The 16987-nt window shown below is 41.7% G+C and overlaps 1 protein-coding gene across 5 annotated transcripts in view; it reads right to left on the bottom strand.

Moving 5' to 3' along the window:
- Positions 1–16987, bottom strand: part of LOC143214261 (uncharacterized) — a 39242-nt gene extending 22255 nt beyond the window's left edge. For 4 of the 5 annotated variants that reach the window (XM_076435052.1, XM_076435054.1, XM_076435055.1 and 1 more), the window contains exon 1: positions 7696–16482. In XM_076435052.1, the coding sequence (XP_076291167.1) occupies positions 7696–7834 (139 nt within the window). In that variant the 5' untranslated portion in view covers positions 7835–16482. The other variant, XM_076435056.1, reaches the window with a different exon arrangement.

Below are 16987 nucleotides of genomic sequence, written 5' to 3'. Positions count from 1 at the left end.
CAGCGCTCCACGCTTTCAAATATAGTCACTAATGTCTAAAAAAATTATTTTCTCCTTTTTAGTGCATTTCAATATAAGCGTGGTTTTTAAAAAGTTTTTTTTATATATTGTTTTTACAGGTTAAAGTTCATTGCTTGAATAAAAACATTGGCTTTCACTTCACCTTAAAATACCAAAATTACTTTCGTGCCAACTCAATATTAATCAACTGAGGAACGATCACATAATTTTCCACGGGAAGTTCCAGCTAAATTTTTGAAAGAGCACCGACGTCATCGTGAGAACGTGGTAAACGATTCGGAACTCACGTGTGTCGCTCGATAAATTCGCGTCTTCCGGCGGGGTCGCCTAGCCACCGACGGACTTATACTACTTGACCGGTTCTTGGCGAAGGGGATCGGTCCTTTGGCCGCTGGGAACGCAATTTCGTGGTCCGTTTGACTCGTCGACGAGCGTTTGCACATCGTGCGACGCAGGATCGGCTCTTCGGCCGTTGAAAAATGCTGGAAACCCGGGGCCCCGGGTGTTTGCGGACTCCGTTCTTCCGGCCGACAGGCTCAAAGAGATTAGCTCACGGTCTGCGGCCCCTGTTTTCGGTTACATTTGTCTAGACCCGTTAAAACGGTCTTTGTATCGCTCCCACCGGCTTTGTACAGCTGACAGCCCCGTGCCCGCCACCTGGCTCAACCCTTTCTGCACCCTTTTCCTTGTTTTCGATAAAACGCGCGACGGCGCGAGTCCATCCGGTTCCCATCCGCCCCCTCGCCGCTTTATGGTTTCTAAAGTGATCCTGATCTCTCACCGGAACCTGCATTAACATCGTTTTGACGCACATGCACTTTAATCTGCTCCCCTTTGTCGAATATCTTGCTCAGGGGCGATCGAATGTTAGTTAACGCTGGAACTATCGAGCATTAAATGCTCAGATTGATTATAATGATTTGTAATCAATTCTTATCGTTTACATTGGAATGTGAAAAAGTTTTGGAAAAATTTCTCATGAAGATATTTTTAATAATAAATAAATGGGGAGGAAGAAACCAGAAGAATATCATTTCGATCCGTAGAGTAGTTCTAGTTTTAAATGTTTCCATCTAAAAGGAAAAAATCGATTTCCTTTATTGGATGTTCTTAAAGAGTAATGCTTCAAGAACGTGCTCCTTCAATTTTATGCTTCGGTTCAGAGAAATGGCGAAGTTACACTGATTTTATCAATGCCATGCACTCTTGGAAATGTTATAGATCCTGAAAGTTTTACGGCGCTTTTCTTGAGAGTGTAGCTTGACAATTTAAAGCAGCTTTAAACGAAAATTTTACGCATGAGATGTATGTACATGAACCTAACAATGTTTTAGAAATCATCGCGCGACAATGCCCCCAAAGCACAAGCTGGTTAATTAAATATCTTGTGGTCAGCGTAAATGGAATACCTTGTGAATGAAGAATAAAATTGATTTTCTTTGAGGTGCGTGGGGGCGTTCAAGAAACGCTGTTTATAAAATAACAGGTAAAATATAAATATATAAATATTTCCATGAATATTTATAGCCTCCGTGCCAGACTCCTTTGAAACTCGTTCGACCAGTGTTGCGTTGACGAAGACACTTCAGTCTCTTCTTCGCGGGTGAAAAATTCGCGAAACTATCTGAAAAGCCTGGGAGGGTTCTAGAATCGTTAGCAACAGTGGCGGAGTAGTTAACAAACCGCTGAAGTTCGCCGGGAATTTACATTTTTCTAATGAAATTCGGGGAGTCGGATGCAAAGTAGAATTCTACGATCCGCAATGGAAGTTTTAATGGACTGGAAGTGGAAGACAGGCGTATGGAAACACCTAAATGTGACATTTTTCAAGACTTGAAGCGCACCCTTTAAGAACGAGCGTTCATTTTGTTATAGCATTCATCATGTTCCTAAAGTTATACGTTCAATAAGAAAATTAACGTCAGTTTCAATTCAAGAAGTGAGTTGAAAAATATTTAAACTGAAATTGTGCGAGCTGTTAAAGAATTGATCCTATTGTTCGACAAATTGACTAGAAAATTGATGATTCTTCCGAGATCGGTCGTTCGTATCGACAAGAAATCCTCGATTTTTCAATCGACAACGTGATTTAACGACTCCTGCGGGCGAGATAGACAGTGGTTAATGCATGGGAGTGGCTGCAGGAGCATGGAATCCTGCCAATATCTGCGAAATGTCTATTCCGGGAGGGTTGTACGAGGTGCACGCAGGAAAGAGAGTAAGAAAGCGAGGTAAAAATATAACACGATAGAAAATATGGTCGTCGAGACAGAATTTACATTTTTCTAATCAAATTCAGAGTGCCTGGCGCAAAATAAAATTCCGGAACACCCATTATCAATTTTAATGAACCTAAATGAAAAGAGAAGCAGACAGATACTTGAATTCGACATTTTCGGGAAATTGAACGATTAACATCCTCGAAGAACAATCATTTCAAGAGGACTATCAACTTTCTTGTTATTTGAGGAACGTACCAGAAAGACAAGAAGAAGGAGAAGTGGATAGAATTTACATTTCTGTAATAAAAATTCCGGAACCTCCATTACCAATTTTAATGAACCTACAAGAAAAGAGAAGCAGACAGATGCTTGAATTCGACATTTTTCAGGATTCGAGTCGACATGTTCGGGAAAGGAAGCTCGAAGAAGAAGATTCGATTATGGTTGCAGGAACGTGCCTGAAGGTTCGTTGCTGATTCTGCGGGGATTGCTCGCGCGTTTCGAAAAGCTGCCGGGCATCGATTAAGAAATCCTTGATTTTTCACTCGGCGGGGAGGTTTAACGACTCCTGCAGGCAGGGTAGACGGTGGTTAATGCGTGGAAGTGGCTGCAGGAGCATGGAATCCTGCCAATATCTGCGAAGTGTCTATTCCCGAAGGATTGTACGTGGCACACGCAGAGAGGAGAACGAGCGAGACAGAGGGATGAGAAAGGAAAACAGGAAGAGAAATAGGGTCGTTGAGATAGAGGAGAGCAGCCAAGAGAAACTAATAGTGCCCCGGAAAAGCTTCTAGACGGCCGCGATTCACGCTGCGTTCCCTGATAACGGCGAAACGGCACAATCACTCGCGCGCGGCTTATCGGCCGGATCTGCTCTTAACGCGGCCTCCAATTTCACCGGGAAGACAATCGATGATGGGACACCGAGTGCACTTTCCCTCTTTCGTGGGGAGAGACTGGTCAATCTGGAGAATCTCCAGTTTTACAATTCACCGGTTTGTTAACCCTCGAACGTTCAGACACTTTCTTTCTTCGGATACTGTGAGATATTCGATCTTGACCTGTTTGTGCGTAAGAATATGTTTTTATTGGCCCTTTATTGTTGAAATTATGTGAACAACAACTGAATCAAGTTCCTTATTGGAACATATTGTAACAATCTGTTTGTATTGTACAAACAAATCAATTTTTTGTTACTATAAATCAAATTAAAAAGAAACTGTACATCGAGTTGGATTTGATTTTGCCATTTCTACAAGCTAACAACAATGTCCCTCACCCTTCAGCGAAAACATGTGCCACCGTTAGATGCACGAACAAGACAGATGTAAAGAATTCGACTTTGCCATTTCCACAAGCCAACAACAATGTCACTTTTGTGATCCTTAAAAAGAATGACCCACCGTTAGATGCACGAACAAGACAGATGTAAAGAATTCAACGTTTCAACGAGTGTTGGAGAAGAACGCGTGACGAGGGTGAGATCGTTGTCGGTGTCGTGATCGATGAAAAATGTAAACGGGACCCGTGGGTCAGCGAGGGGATGAAAGTTGAGCAGGTTAACGGGCTTATAAATCGCGGCGAGGCGCGGGGCCGGTGTCGTTTAATTATCCGCCACGCTCGCGGCTGTTTATTTGCTCGTGGAAAACGATTATCGGCCGGCCAGAGCTCCTTCTCCGGTTAAAAAAAGATGGGAATTGTGTGTCCGCCTTGTCTACCCGCGTCTACCGCGTCTACCGTCGCTGTACCTACGTGCGAGAGCTCGACGTCTAACCGCTAACAAGGCTCCTCTATTTATAGCACGCAGCGTTGTATCGTACAACGCTTCGAGAACAAGCTCGCTCCGAAGCCTCGGCAATTTTCCCATTTTGATTAAAAACTATCGAAATTACATGGGTTACATATTTTCCCGGTTTGGAAATCGTGGGTTGCGTCTTTCACTGGTCCGGAACAAAAAATTATTTATTATATTAACACTGCTACCGAGCTCTAAAAATGGCTCTCATGTGTTGCATGCCATTGTGTATAATCATTTCCAGTATAGGACATGCATAGCATAGCTACATGCTGCCGAATAATGCAAAATAGGACTTTTGAGGGCGATAGCGCCCCAGATCGATCTTTTATCTAGTGTTTTTGACTACTGAAAACCGCCATTTTTGTATTATCGAGAAATGAGAAGGCGAATCCCGCACCCTTGCAATCCTGAAAACGAGTCTCCCGTGTTGACCCCTTGCGATTGTGATTTCAATCAGAATTTAAATAAAATAATCACTCCGTAAATCTTCCTTTGTCTTCTTCTAAAGAATTATGAACGTTAAAGAAGTTCTAATCACTGCAACCATAAAGCCAATCGTAGGGCCAGGGGTTAATCAGTATGAATGCACTTTTATGTGGATCAAACGGTCCTCGGTGTTTTAGTAGACGTCAGTTGCCGTTTGGCAGCTCATCGTTGTGTCTCAACACTCTCAACAGGTCACCGCACACGTTCGTCGCACAGGTATACATAGTTTGTTCCGATCATCGAACATCTTCACAGTTGAGTCACAGCACATGTGTAGTTATAGTATTAGCAACGGCTGCGGATCATCTCGATGGACGTGTTTGCGTCAGTGTTCGCGGGAGCCAGAACCATTTTCGAAGCGTGACTGACACACTTATGCACTCGACGCCACTGGAAATATTCGTTGCGTCACCCTCGAATTTACGCGCGAGATCATTGATAAAATAAAATCATGCGATTCGGTTACGACGCCAAGTATGACCACTGAATTCTTCGCATACAGTCACGCGATATTTTCCTTAGATCTGTCAACGTGCGCGATTATGGCTTATCCGGGGAACCCGCGGCACGCTGAAGAAAACTGACCTTGGCATTCACTGTCATTCAATTTCAAGATGGTTTCTGGGAGTTTCAAATCGTTACGTGCACGAGATAATGTGATTGTCAGTATACGAATTAATTCCAAGAAAAAATTCTTATGTATTTTATATACACCCTCTGTCTCGTAATAATAGTAGCGGTTGATGAATTTAATTTGTCTCAAAATAGTAGTAGCAAAAGAAAATAAATATAGAACGCAACATTTATTATCAAAAAACTAGATTACATTAAACAATAAATTAAAAATATTACTCCTAATTTTTATTTTGAGTGTTCAGATAGTTTCTGAATTTTTCAATAATTTCGTTACTGCATTTTAAACTTGTAGGTAGGATCCCTTATCTGCGAAGCTTTGCTTTCCCGATTCCCTATTCCCTATACCAGCTTAAAATTATTGGAGCCATCGTTCTTCATTGCTTTCAGCATAACTTATTTTTTTTTCATCTTACTTTTACAATGGGTTGATATCGGACTGAAATAAAACAGTTGATTTCGATCAGCGGATGAAATTAGAAGACTAGTTATAATTTGTAATAATTAGGTTAACCTAAAAATTGAGAGATGTGTTAAAACAAATGACAGATGTCATGAAACATTGATTTTGACTGAAGGCTTCGCAATTTTGCGCTACAACATAACTTGCAGCTGCATTCGCCAATAATTCCCGTTTAAATATTCACTTGGTACTATTATTATGGGACAGAGTGAGTATATTTAATTAAAAATATATAATATTCCTGTTACATTTCAATTTTATTAAAAATTGTTGTGCATAAAAATCGGGCACGAACTTTTGCACTGATTTTTGAACTTTGGCTAGTATTCTCAATGTTCATTAACGTGCAAATTGTTTGTACACAAATTGCTTAAGCACAATTAATTGTTCACATATGAGTACAACATATTGTAAACACTTGAATAATTGCTCGAAGCGAAGGATTTGGTGTCGAATCAATAATTAAACAAATAGCACAGCCAGACAAATTATGTTACAATTATTAGCGTTCATTTACAACATGCGCCCGGGTATTCGATAACGGAACGAACGCGTTCAATGTAAATTAGCCTATAATTATTGTATTTGATGAATGAGGGATGCACTGCGCTCTTTACCGTGTCCAAATGAATTATTTTGTTGTGCTTCGACCGAATGAATAACTTTGCTTTACCGGGTCGTGATTATTGGATTTTATACGTTTATGACAATTTCAGTGGATATTGTTTAAAACAAAAGAAAGATTAACCCTTAAGTGAACTGTTAAGGCTGATGAAATTAATGAAATTCTGTCTGAAACATTCTCTATCATTTTTTGAAAATTTTCGGAAACCATAAACGCGTAAAGATCCGCAGCATAGTGATCATCGTGGGTTAGCGGAGGCCAACAATTCCTGCGGACTGTTTCGAGTTTAATTAGACCAGAGAGAAAATTTCTTTGCTAATTCCAGCTGCTCTGAAGCGGTAAGCTTCGGTGTTTGGAATTTGAATGTTTCAGCGAACAAATATTCCCAGTACCGTACATAGCGACGATTTCGTGAAACTTACGGATCGATGGGTCCCGTGGAATCCGACGAGGATGTCGTTCCCACAGGGGAGGCACGTCGAGAGAGAAAATTCAAGTTTTTCTCCGGGATATTAGAGCACGCAGCGACGATTTAGCTATCCAGAACGTCCCGTGTATTTATAAACGTCCTTTTCATCGGACGACTTTCCGAAATTCCGATCCCGTCTGGATATTTGCTATCGCGACCGCGAAAATCAATATTGGCCGCCGGCTTTCCTAAAACTTCGTCGAAACATCTATCGCATTTTCCTTTTAAGCGTATTTCAAACACACGACTGCAAACGGACACACGTGTAAAATTAAAGGGCACTCAATTTTCGGTGAAAGTTGCCATAGCTGCGTAACGAATGGTCATACTGCAATCATTCTTGGCTCGTTCTGAGGCCTGAAGCCTCTGCTTTCGAATCACTCAGTCAGTTTTTCAAAAATGTTTCTATATTCCATGAAATAATGGAAAAACAAGTTTTGTCACTTCAAAATTCAATAAAACGGAATCAAAAAATCGTACAATAATTTTTCTCAGCTCCATTTATGTCCTGAAGTACAATGATAAAAAAGCGGAGGTACCCTCCCCGTCCGAACAATGCTTGCCACCAGCAGATTATTCAATAAAACGGAAACAAAAAATCGTACAATAATTTTTTCTAGCTCCATTTATGTTCTGAAGTACAATGATAATAAAGCGGAGGTACCGTCTCCGTCCGAACAATGTCTGCCACGTTTGATTATTCAGTAAAACGGAAACAAAAACTGACACATCAAAATTTTAAGGATTGTTGCAAAGAGGAGACTCTAATGTTTAAAGTCGCGGTGGTTTTAGTCCCCAAGAAAATTTTTTAATGCCGCTAGACTCCTTCGAACTTTATAATTGCCGAGCATTAAGTCCTAGAAGAAGCGAACTCCGAGAGTAAACAAAGCGTGGAGGCGTGCAATTGTTTGTAACACGATTCGCAAGTTCTCGGAGTCCAATTAAATCTTTAGGTAATTAAGCGGACCGGTAACGAACCAGTGCGACGTCGGGAGACGAGGCGGAACAGCAGGAACGACGCAGGAGACTGAAAAGATGGATACCCGGCTCGAGGACACGCTGTTCGCGAGGATGATAGATGGCGATCGATTGTTTGCAAATTCCCGTGGCTTCCCATCAGACGCGATCACGAGGAAACGCGGCTTTCGACTGGTTACCTCGAGATGCTAGCGAATCGTCGAAGCGACGGAACGTCGACGACTTACAAATGAGTCATGGCAGCGCGGAAAATTTTGAAATTCCGCAGGCACTTGCAATTTTCTCGTGGTTCTTATATTGGAGGTCTCATTATAATTCCGAGGTCATTCTAATTGTCAGTTCCTGCTTTAAAAAGATGTCATGTCAATTCTGATATATTTTTTTTGCTGTGTAAACAGCGAATTTTCTGTGAAGTTATGAGAATTGTTATAAACTTTACGAGCACAATATGTTACGTAACTTGATAAAGGCTGGTTTTTATTTTCTTCTCTTCTTTCATTCCATACTTCTGGAAAATGTTACGTATTTTTGAACATCATACGCGAAAACCTTGTTGTTATTGTATAAAAAAACGCTAGAAAAATATCAAAACATGAGAATGACGTCAGTGTTCTCCCTCTTTTTATTTTCGTTTTCAGACGTTGTAAGTTGTTTTTGTTAACCGACTTCGAAAAAGGAGGAGGTTACTGAATTCGATCTGAATGTGCCTTTTTTTCGCTTTTTCTTCTATGTATGTTCACCGATTACGCCGAGATGGATGGACCAATCAGGACGAAACCTTCAGCATTTTGTAGGGTATGTCTCCCGATTGGTCCCTTGAATACAATTTTTGCATTTTTTCATTCTTTGCGGTTTTTATTGAAAATAACCAATAAGACCGAAAAACTATCCTACGGTGTTCTACAACTTCTGCTCGTTCCACTAAAAAGATTTCATAAAAAAAAATTAAACCAACCGAAAAAAAGGCACTAAAGAAATGCACTAAAAAGTATGAAATAATTTTCATTTAATTTATGTGAATACACACGAACTTGAATACAATAGAATCTTTTCGGAGGCGGCGCAAAATTGAAAATTGTCAAATGTGAAAAATGTGCAAAATTGAATATGGTGGACTTGGAAATCAGTAGATGGGAAGAGAAGATTATTAATATGTGAAAGCATGTAGAAGAATTTAAGGATTTTCGTAATTTCCAGTGTCGAAAAATTTTCAGTTTTGCGCCGCCTCCGAAAAGATTGTATTGTATTTAAGTTCGTGTGTATTCACATAAATTAAATGGAAATTATTTCATACTTTTTAGTGCATTTTTTCGAAGTCGGTTTAATTATTTTTTATATTTTCGCGTGGCATAAACTTTCGCGAGAAATGGTAAAATAGATGAATGTGGGGGTTGAACGTATCAGTTTCTCGGATCCAAGTCTGGATGCCAGATTTCTTGCTGATACCCCCCTTTTGAGATGCTTAATTAATAAGGTCTGAGATAGCTAATGGATCGAGAGCTGTGTCCTCAGGTAAGCCTTTGAGTGGCTTCCGTTCGGAACTTCGGCAAACAATAGGTACAATCTACTGTCTCCTAACCTCTTGCGTACATACACACTGTTCTCCTCTGTTGACACAAGCCCTCTAACACAATCTACACGGCGAAATAACGAGACGAAAATTACAAGGAGAGTTTTGTATAACGATGCTTTGAACGTTCAAATATCGAATTACAAGTGGTTCGAGGGATTTTTATCCCGCTGCTAAAATCACAAAACGAACTCCGCCAGAACTTGCAAAGTTATAACGAGAGCTCCTTCGCCAATTATAAAGCTGACCTCACTCCGTTCATCGAGCAAACAGTCCAATCGGTTACACACCCCTCGGGGAAATCGATATTCCAAATTTACAAAGATTCTCGAACACCCCGTCGAAATTGCAACAAAATGAGCAGCATCGATTCCAGAGATAAATGCATTATAGGAAAATTATTTCCATTAGGAGATCTTAAAATACTCTACCGTAAATCGATAATCCAAATCCACGAAGGTGAAAACTGGTTCAGCTGAAATAGCATCCCCCAAACATTGTAACGAGAGACTAAAGCGATCAAAGAAATTAAACGTTTCTTTGATTATTAAAAGGCATCTAGAAAAAAAGGCAAACTAGAAAAATTCCACCAAGTCCTAAAAGAACTTCTACCAAATCAATCTTCTAACTTCGCAAAAATTGTCAAGTTCATTTTTAAATCATCCCTCAGGAATCGCATCGAAACAAATTCGATTACACTCGAGCGAAACCGAATGACCCACAAATCCTTTGATTAGAAATTCAGAAACACCCCTTAAATCAATATTTCAAATACTCGAGCGATTCTCAATGCGCTATTTAAAACCAACCCTTAAAACCGCAATAAAACTACCGATATCATTCGCACGTGCAAAATGATAAATCCTTTGATTACAGGTCGGAAAGAAATATCCAGTGAACCGTTCACGAACAAAAATCGTGGTCGACCATCGACTCCGCGCCCCTTCGGGTAAAAATCCGCGGGGTTGCTGAAGTATTTCAATTTCAACCCTGAGGGAGTGCATTTCGTGTCGCGGAATTCCCCCCGGAAAGCGAAAGTATTCGTGGAAAGACAGGGGGTTGGATTCTTTCAGTGGTTCGCAGCTTAATCGATCCACACCCTTTAAAAGATCTCTCGGTATCGTGCTTTAAACCACCCCCGCGCCCCTTTACGCTCCTGCAACCAGCCCCTTTCGCCCCTACAACCGCTTTTCTCCCACTATGCACCGCGTGCACCGAAACCCATGCACTCTCGATCCATATTCAGCTGTGTCCACATGTTTCGTTCTATCGTCACGGCCTGGTCCGGAAGAGCAGGGGATTGGAGGGGGTCCGAGGGGGTGGAGCAGCGAAAATAGGAGGAGAAAGCTGCCGGTGGTGGGGGAAAAAGAGAGTAACAGACCTGGAGAGAAAGAGACCAGATTCGCCGGCCCGTTCCGCGCAATTGATCGGGTATATTTATCGCACGGTGGGAAAATTAGCTTTGTTATTTTTACGAGAGCGGAGCCCTAATTTCCCGTCACCCCCGCCACGTTTACCACCCTCGCGCTCCACCCAGTCCCGTCATCCTGAAAATGAACGCGGTTAGCCGGCGCTAATTAATCGAGTTCAAGGCAGCGATACGACCTGGAGTTACCGTAACCGCGCCTAGTTCCAGAAAACCGGACTGTTCATTCTTTAAATGGATTTCATTATGCTCAGGGAGATCGATGCCGATGGGGCGCTACCACTTTCGGCAGTGATATCGATTCCATTTTCTCTGGAACTGCGATTGGTTCGCGGATTTTGTTATTCCCTTGACACTTGCTCGCCGGAGCCGGTCGCGTGACTATAGCGAGCCGGGGGGCCGCGATTTTCAGGTTGATCACTGGCTCGTGCTTCTATTTGCCATGCATCTGTTGGCGATCGTATTTTTGATTTTATGAGGACGATCGCCAAGGATTTTATGGATTTTTAATAAAAACGGGCTGGCGCGATTTAATTGGATTTTTGATTAAAGTGTGTTGATTAAAGTGGTTGAATTAAAAATTTTGTCTTTGTTTTAGTGAAATTCTTCAGACGAAATGTAGACTTCTATTTAATTCCTGGTTCTATTTTAACAACCGAAAACAGTAAATTAAGATGTTCATTGGGTACATCGCCTGACATTTGGTCTTTCTCGTCGTCGAGTCCTTTGGGTTTCGGTGTGTACACAGCTCAGCGATTTAGTTGATTATCCCTATTTCTCGCCAGCGATACCGAACACTCTAACACCAACACTCTCGAAACTGGTCCCTAAACTGAGCTCAAACTTTCTGCGCCCGGAAGTCATAGTGTACACAGATAGATTTGGGATCCTTAACCCCTTCTGACACGTTTGCAGGATCGTTCCTCTAGTGGGAACGTTCTGTCTCCCGATCGATCCGGATGATCCGAGCGTTAAGTGGGTCAAAGTACGTCGGGCGATAGGTATTCTTACAAATACTGGCTGGCTTTAAGTTTGTGCTTCACCCATTGACGCATTTGGACCAAAGGACACTGACCCAGACCGAAAACTGTTTATTTAAAAGCCTGGACATATATAACAGAGTTGGGCATTAATCGATTAATATTTTAATCAAGATTGATTGATTAATGTGTACGATTAAAAAAGGTAATCATTGAAAAATCGACGATTGATTCAATCGATTGATGATGATAATCGTCTCAACTCAGTTTACATTTTTTTCAGCATTCATATAGTTTTGATTTCGTATTTCATTTCGAAATTTCAACAGTTAATCATTAATCAATTATCCGATTGACGATCACAATTGAAAGGAGTGTAATCGTTAATCGCAATTAACGACTAAACTAGGAGATTAATTGTTAACTACGATTAACGATTGAAGTAGATATTTATTCGTCAATCGATGATTAAATTTTTGCCCAATTCTGATGTATAATACAATATTGGGTTGGAACGAAAGTTCGTAGCGTTTGTAAAATAAAATTGAAAGCTAACATTCAGATATTTATTCATAGATTTATTCAATAACATGTTTTCCATTTTATTCTATTACTTTTTGCCATTTTCGAGGTACCTTCTCGTGTTATTGCATAAACTTATGAATAAATACCTTACATTATCTTCGATTCTTAATTTGAAAACGCTACGAACTTTCTTTCCAACCCAATACATATTCAGATTAAACGAATTTCAGAATATTGTCACGCAATGGCCCAATTCAAATTCCCGAAGGAAGACATTTTTATTTTGCATAAAGATCTGCATTCTTTTTATGACAAGAAACATCAAAGGCAATTTAATTCTGTATCCCCAGTCAACAGATAAAATGCTTATTCCAATTTCAATTTTTATGTCCTATTTTTATCGCTCTCAAAACTGATGGACGTTTATACATATAAATTGAATAAATATTTTTCCTTCTCGATTTTCCAGCAAACGACCAGCTAAATCCCAGTGCCAGCTCAAGCCCATCAACCCTCTCGGTCGATTCCGTGCGCTTTCGACATAGAGAAAAGTCTTCAGACAAGTCAAGAGACTCGTTTCGTTTTTCCACCCGAATCTGGAACGACGTCGACAGCATTGAGCAGCGCAGATATGAGGAACACCGGACAGTTAACGAGAAAGCTTTCCTCATGACACTGTTCCCTAAAATAGAGGACGCGCAAAATCGCGAGTGTAGATTATTCCCCCTTTTCCTGTCGATGTGTCTCAGCTCTAAATCGGTCGGAAAATATTTTTCTTCGATCCTCCGACACCCTATGACCTCTCACCTATAACGATCAAGTTAAATTGACCTCCATTTTGTTCAGGAAACAACACTCTGCGGATACCGGAGAACAATGATGTTTTACACTTCCCAGAAATATTACGTTGCTGCCAAAATAAATTGCACATGCTTAACGAACATTAAAAAATTATTTTAACAATCGCATACTTAACCCCTTGCCTTACAATATCGTGTCCGACTCGTGATGAAGATTCTGAACAGAGTCTAATAAATATATGTATGTTATTAATTCCCTTTAAACCGAGATGAAATTCTATTTTGGTTTCGTTAATGTATAGTTATCGGAGAACATATGTAAACGTACAATAGATATAAATTTTCTCCTTTTTTAGAAAATTACTATGGGCTTGAAGTACGGATGATGTATGTATGTGTGTGTGTGTGTGTGTGTATTAACAGGCAACCCTATATATAACTAAATTCATAAAAACAGAGAATCATAAATAATAGAAAAATTGTAAAATTACGATCGCCAACGAATTACAAAAAGAAGAGAGATAGAAACGGGCGCGCCCGCGACAAACACGTCTGTCGTTAACATTTGGTTATCCGTGTGCCCGAATACATTAATAACCCCGCTTTTCCTTACATTACGAATTACAAAGAAAGTTGTAATCACTGAAACTTATCTTAATCGTTAAAATTAAACTCGCCTGCTATAACATTACTGTGAACAATCCCAAGCGTAATCAACAATTCTAAAAGAAGCTCGAGGGTCGAAGAATATCTTGCAGATCCCAGACTCAAACATCGAAGAACAGCAGAAGCTAAAAAAATCGCCAGGCCAGTTGCTATCTACGACCATTACGAGCATTAGACTCGACTCTGTGTGCTACAAAAAGTTCCATAAACCGGGGACGATTATTTATGCAGGCCAGATAAGAAAGAGCGTGCAACTTCTGAAACGAGTTGGTATCTTTCTGGCGGCGAGCAGGGTTGTAGGTTGCAATCGACGTTCCCCGTCGCTTTTGGAGCTACCCCCGGGGTCGCCGGTGACCCCGAAACGCAACGTCTCAGTCAACTTTCTTCGGAGAGACGGTTCGCAGAGACGATCGGAGACCGTTCACCGCAGACGTTCTTTGGTTGGAAGCATTCCAACGTTAATAGAGTCGCACCTTCCTACCCCGGAGCGCGAAAAAGTTGTTAGGAGCCATTTACCTGAGGGCTCTAACCGACCCCTACAGTTTTCGAGCTCGTGGAAAGCTTGAACACGGACGCCGAGCCGCTTTCTGACGTTCGCCGAGGCCTACGTGTTCTCGTTTAGACCCTCGTGCTGTCTAATTCGCCCATAGGGCCCCGGATAAAGAATCGTTAAAACGGAGAGGCCTTCACTCCTCGGATCATTTTGGGGCCACTCGCTTTTAATGGCGACGTTAGTATGTTGCAGATTTTATGCGTAAATGACGAAAATGACTTGGTGCAATTCAATGCCCAAAATGGAGACAACAATCCTGTACGCGAAAAATGTCAACGACCAGAAATTCAATTTTTACCGTAATACAACGTTGATTACAATGGCGCTTACTTTAGTCGATACCTAATAGACGCAACAGAGAGTCGACGATGTGAGCACGATAATCGTAATAAAATATTAAACAGATAATTATACACCCTAGTTCGTAACTCGTTTTTAAAATGACAGCGAAGGGAAACGACTATCTACGAACGCACGAGATTCGCATAAATTTTGTCCTGAACGCTATTAAGTTTTAATATAGAAGCAACATTTATTCAAGCACCACGCTAATAACGATATTGTGATCGTTCGATAATAACGATATTATCATTGGATCGCGAGAGTCTCTTCAATCGAATTTAAAATAGCTTCTATCAAACATGTTCCTTACTTCGAATATTCGAAGAAGGTAAAGTGGAAGAAGCACTTCTTTTACGGAGAAACAATAAATTTTACAGAGAAATAGCAACTTTTGCACAGTGTGTAAAGCAGAGCATGGGTGTAGTCGAGCTCGCGGAACTTGCGGGAGTTAAATCTTTTGAAAGAGAGAAGACACCGCGAAAGGGTGAACGATAACAGTTTCCCGTGGAAATAGTGGACGCGCGACGCTTGAAAAATCCACCCCCTGATTTCCCAGTGTTTCCTCATTCAATAAGCGTCCTGATAACGATGCACGGAAGCTCCCCGTTTATCTCGTTCGCGGTTCTCCGCGATTTACATTTAGATTTTCCGTGGAGCGAGCGACGCGACGTTCTCTTCACGGGGAGACTCTATGGAGGTGGGTTTCGCGACGAGACGGCCAACCCCCTCCGTGGTAGCTTCTTCAACGGGGTTCGCTGCACAACCACTCTGCCATGAATAGTTCACTTCAAACAATTTCCATATCTGATTAAAAATTCATCCCGCGTATTGGTAATCCAAAGGGGAACCCCCCATTCGAGTCCCGTTTCGCACTGAGTTTACACTGGGAATTTTGAAAAAGAAAAATTGTTACAAAATATTGTACTTGTATAATAATCAAACTACCCTTGGTTCAACTCGCTGTATATATATATATATATATATATATATATATATATATATATATATAAGCAGGGAAAATAGAAGAAAATTATTTTCGATGAAGGGTTGACTATTTCCAAATAATACACTAACCCAGAAAATAAGAAAAAATCATTTTCATACCTAAAAAAGCAGCATGACTCAACACGGTATCGCATTTACTGACAACATCTCTGCACCCCCTTCGTTTTTCCGTAACAACTTTCCCATTACTACCCGCAAATCGAAACCTCTGTGACTAAATAATCTTCTGTAGAAAATTCTAAACTACAAACTTCTGTACTGACCCTAACAATTTTCACGTGATCCTACTTGAAAGTCGAACGATTTCACTTTCCACCCCAACACCAAGCAGTTCGCACCAGCTTCTATCAATAGCTCCTAGCACGACTGTTAAGATTGTTCACAGATAACCCTCACCGAGAGCCCTCGCGACACGCGAAACCACCTCTAACAATCGTTCGTCTGAATGGATTCCAGGTGAGCGTGTTCGGTTAAGAGAAAAGCCATCGAAGCATTAAGCAAGCGGCGAATACAACGGGGTTCGAACAAAGGGTCGAACAAGACAATGGGGGTCAGTGGCGTGGGCACGGGGGTTGCTGAATCTCTCGCACAGCGACTCCACTCTCTTTCCAGGTTCGTAGAGATCCGCGGAAACGAGGCCACAGGGGCATATCTCCATCGGTGATTGGGGGTGAGAGTGATTTCGCACGCGGAATCACATCGACTGGAATAAGGGACGCATGGGCTTTCGCAACTGGCCGACGATCGATACGTTATCGATTGAGAAACACTTCCCGCTTTATCCGCCACATTCGTCACGGAGTGGATAGATCACGCGGATCAGGTAGATCGGACAGATATCGGACAGATAGATCGACCCTCGAATCCTAGTTACGGAACGCACCCCTTTAAAGCGGACCATGGCAGGCCCCCGGTGTCTCACTTACCCCAGTGCCGTGTCCTCCATGCCAACTATCGGGAAGCAATCGATCCCCCAGGTTCCCGCTACACCATCCTCCCTGATCGGCCCAGTTTGATCGCCCCTAGTCGTCACCACTTTCCCCTTGAAGCGAGCTCCACTCCTTCTTCTTCTTCCTCTTCAGCTTCTTCTTCAGCTTCTTCTTCGTCGTCTGCTTCTCCTTCTAGGTCGCCCAGGTACCTATTACTCCGTTCTTGTTCGTTCTTCTTTCTATTTTCTGGGCTCTTCCTGCTTTCTGAACTCTTTCTTCTCGTTCTGCTCTCTTGCTCTCTCTCTCTCTCCCTCTCTCGTGCACGTTCTCTCGGCCTGGGCCAGCGGCTACCGTGGACACGTCTCTCTGCCGACAGCTTACATCTTGACGGTCCGTGCCAGCTGTGTTCCGCAGGAGACACGCTCTCTCGGCCCTCTGCACCGACGCACGGCGACCCACGTCCTACTCATGCTCGCTGTCTCTCGAACGCGCACTC

This window comes from Lasioglossum baleicum, chromosome 12 (assembly GCF_051020765.1).
Source record: "Lasioglossum baleicum chromosome 12, iyLasBale1, whole genome shotgun sequence".
Classification (NCBI taxonomy): Eukaryota; Metazoa; Arthropoda; class Insecta; order Hymenoptera; family Halictidae; genus Lasioglossum; species Lasioglossum baleicum.
The sequence above is the reverse complement of the archived record's forward strand: the minus strand, read 5'-3'. Positions and strand labels throughout refer to the sequence as shown.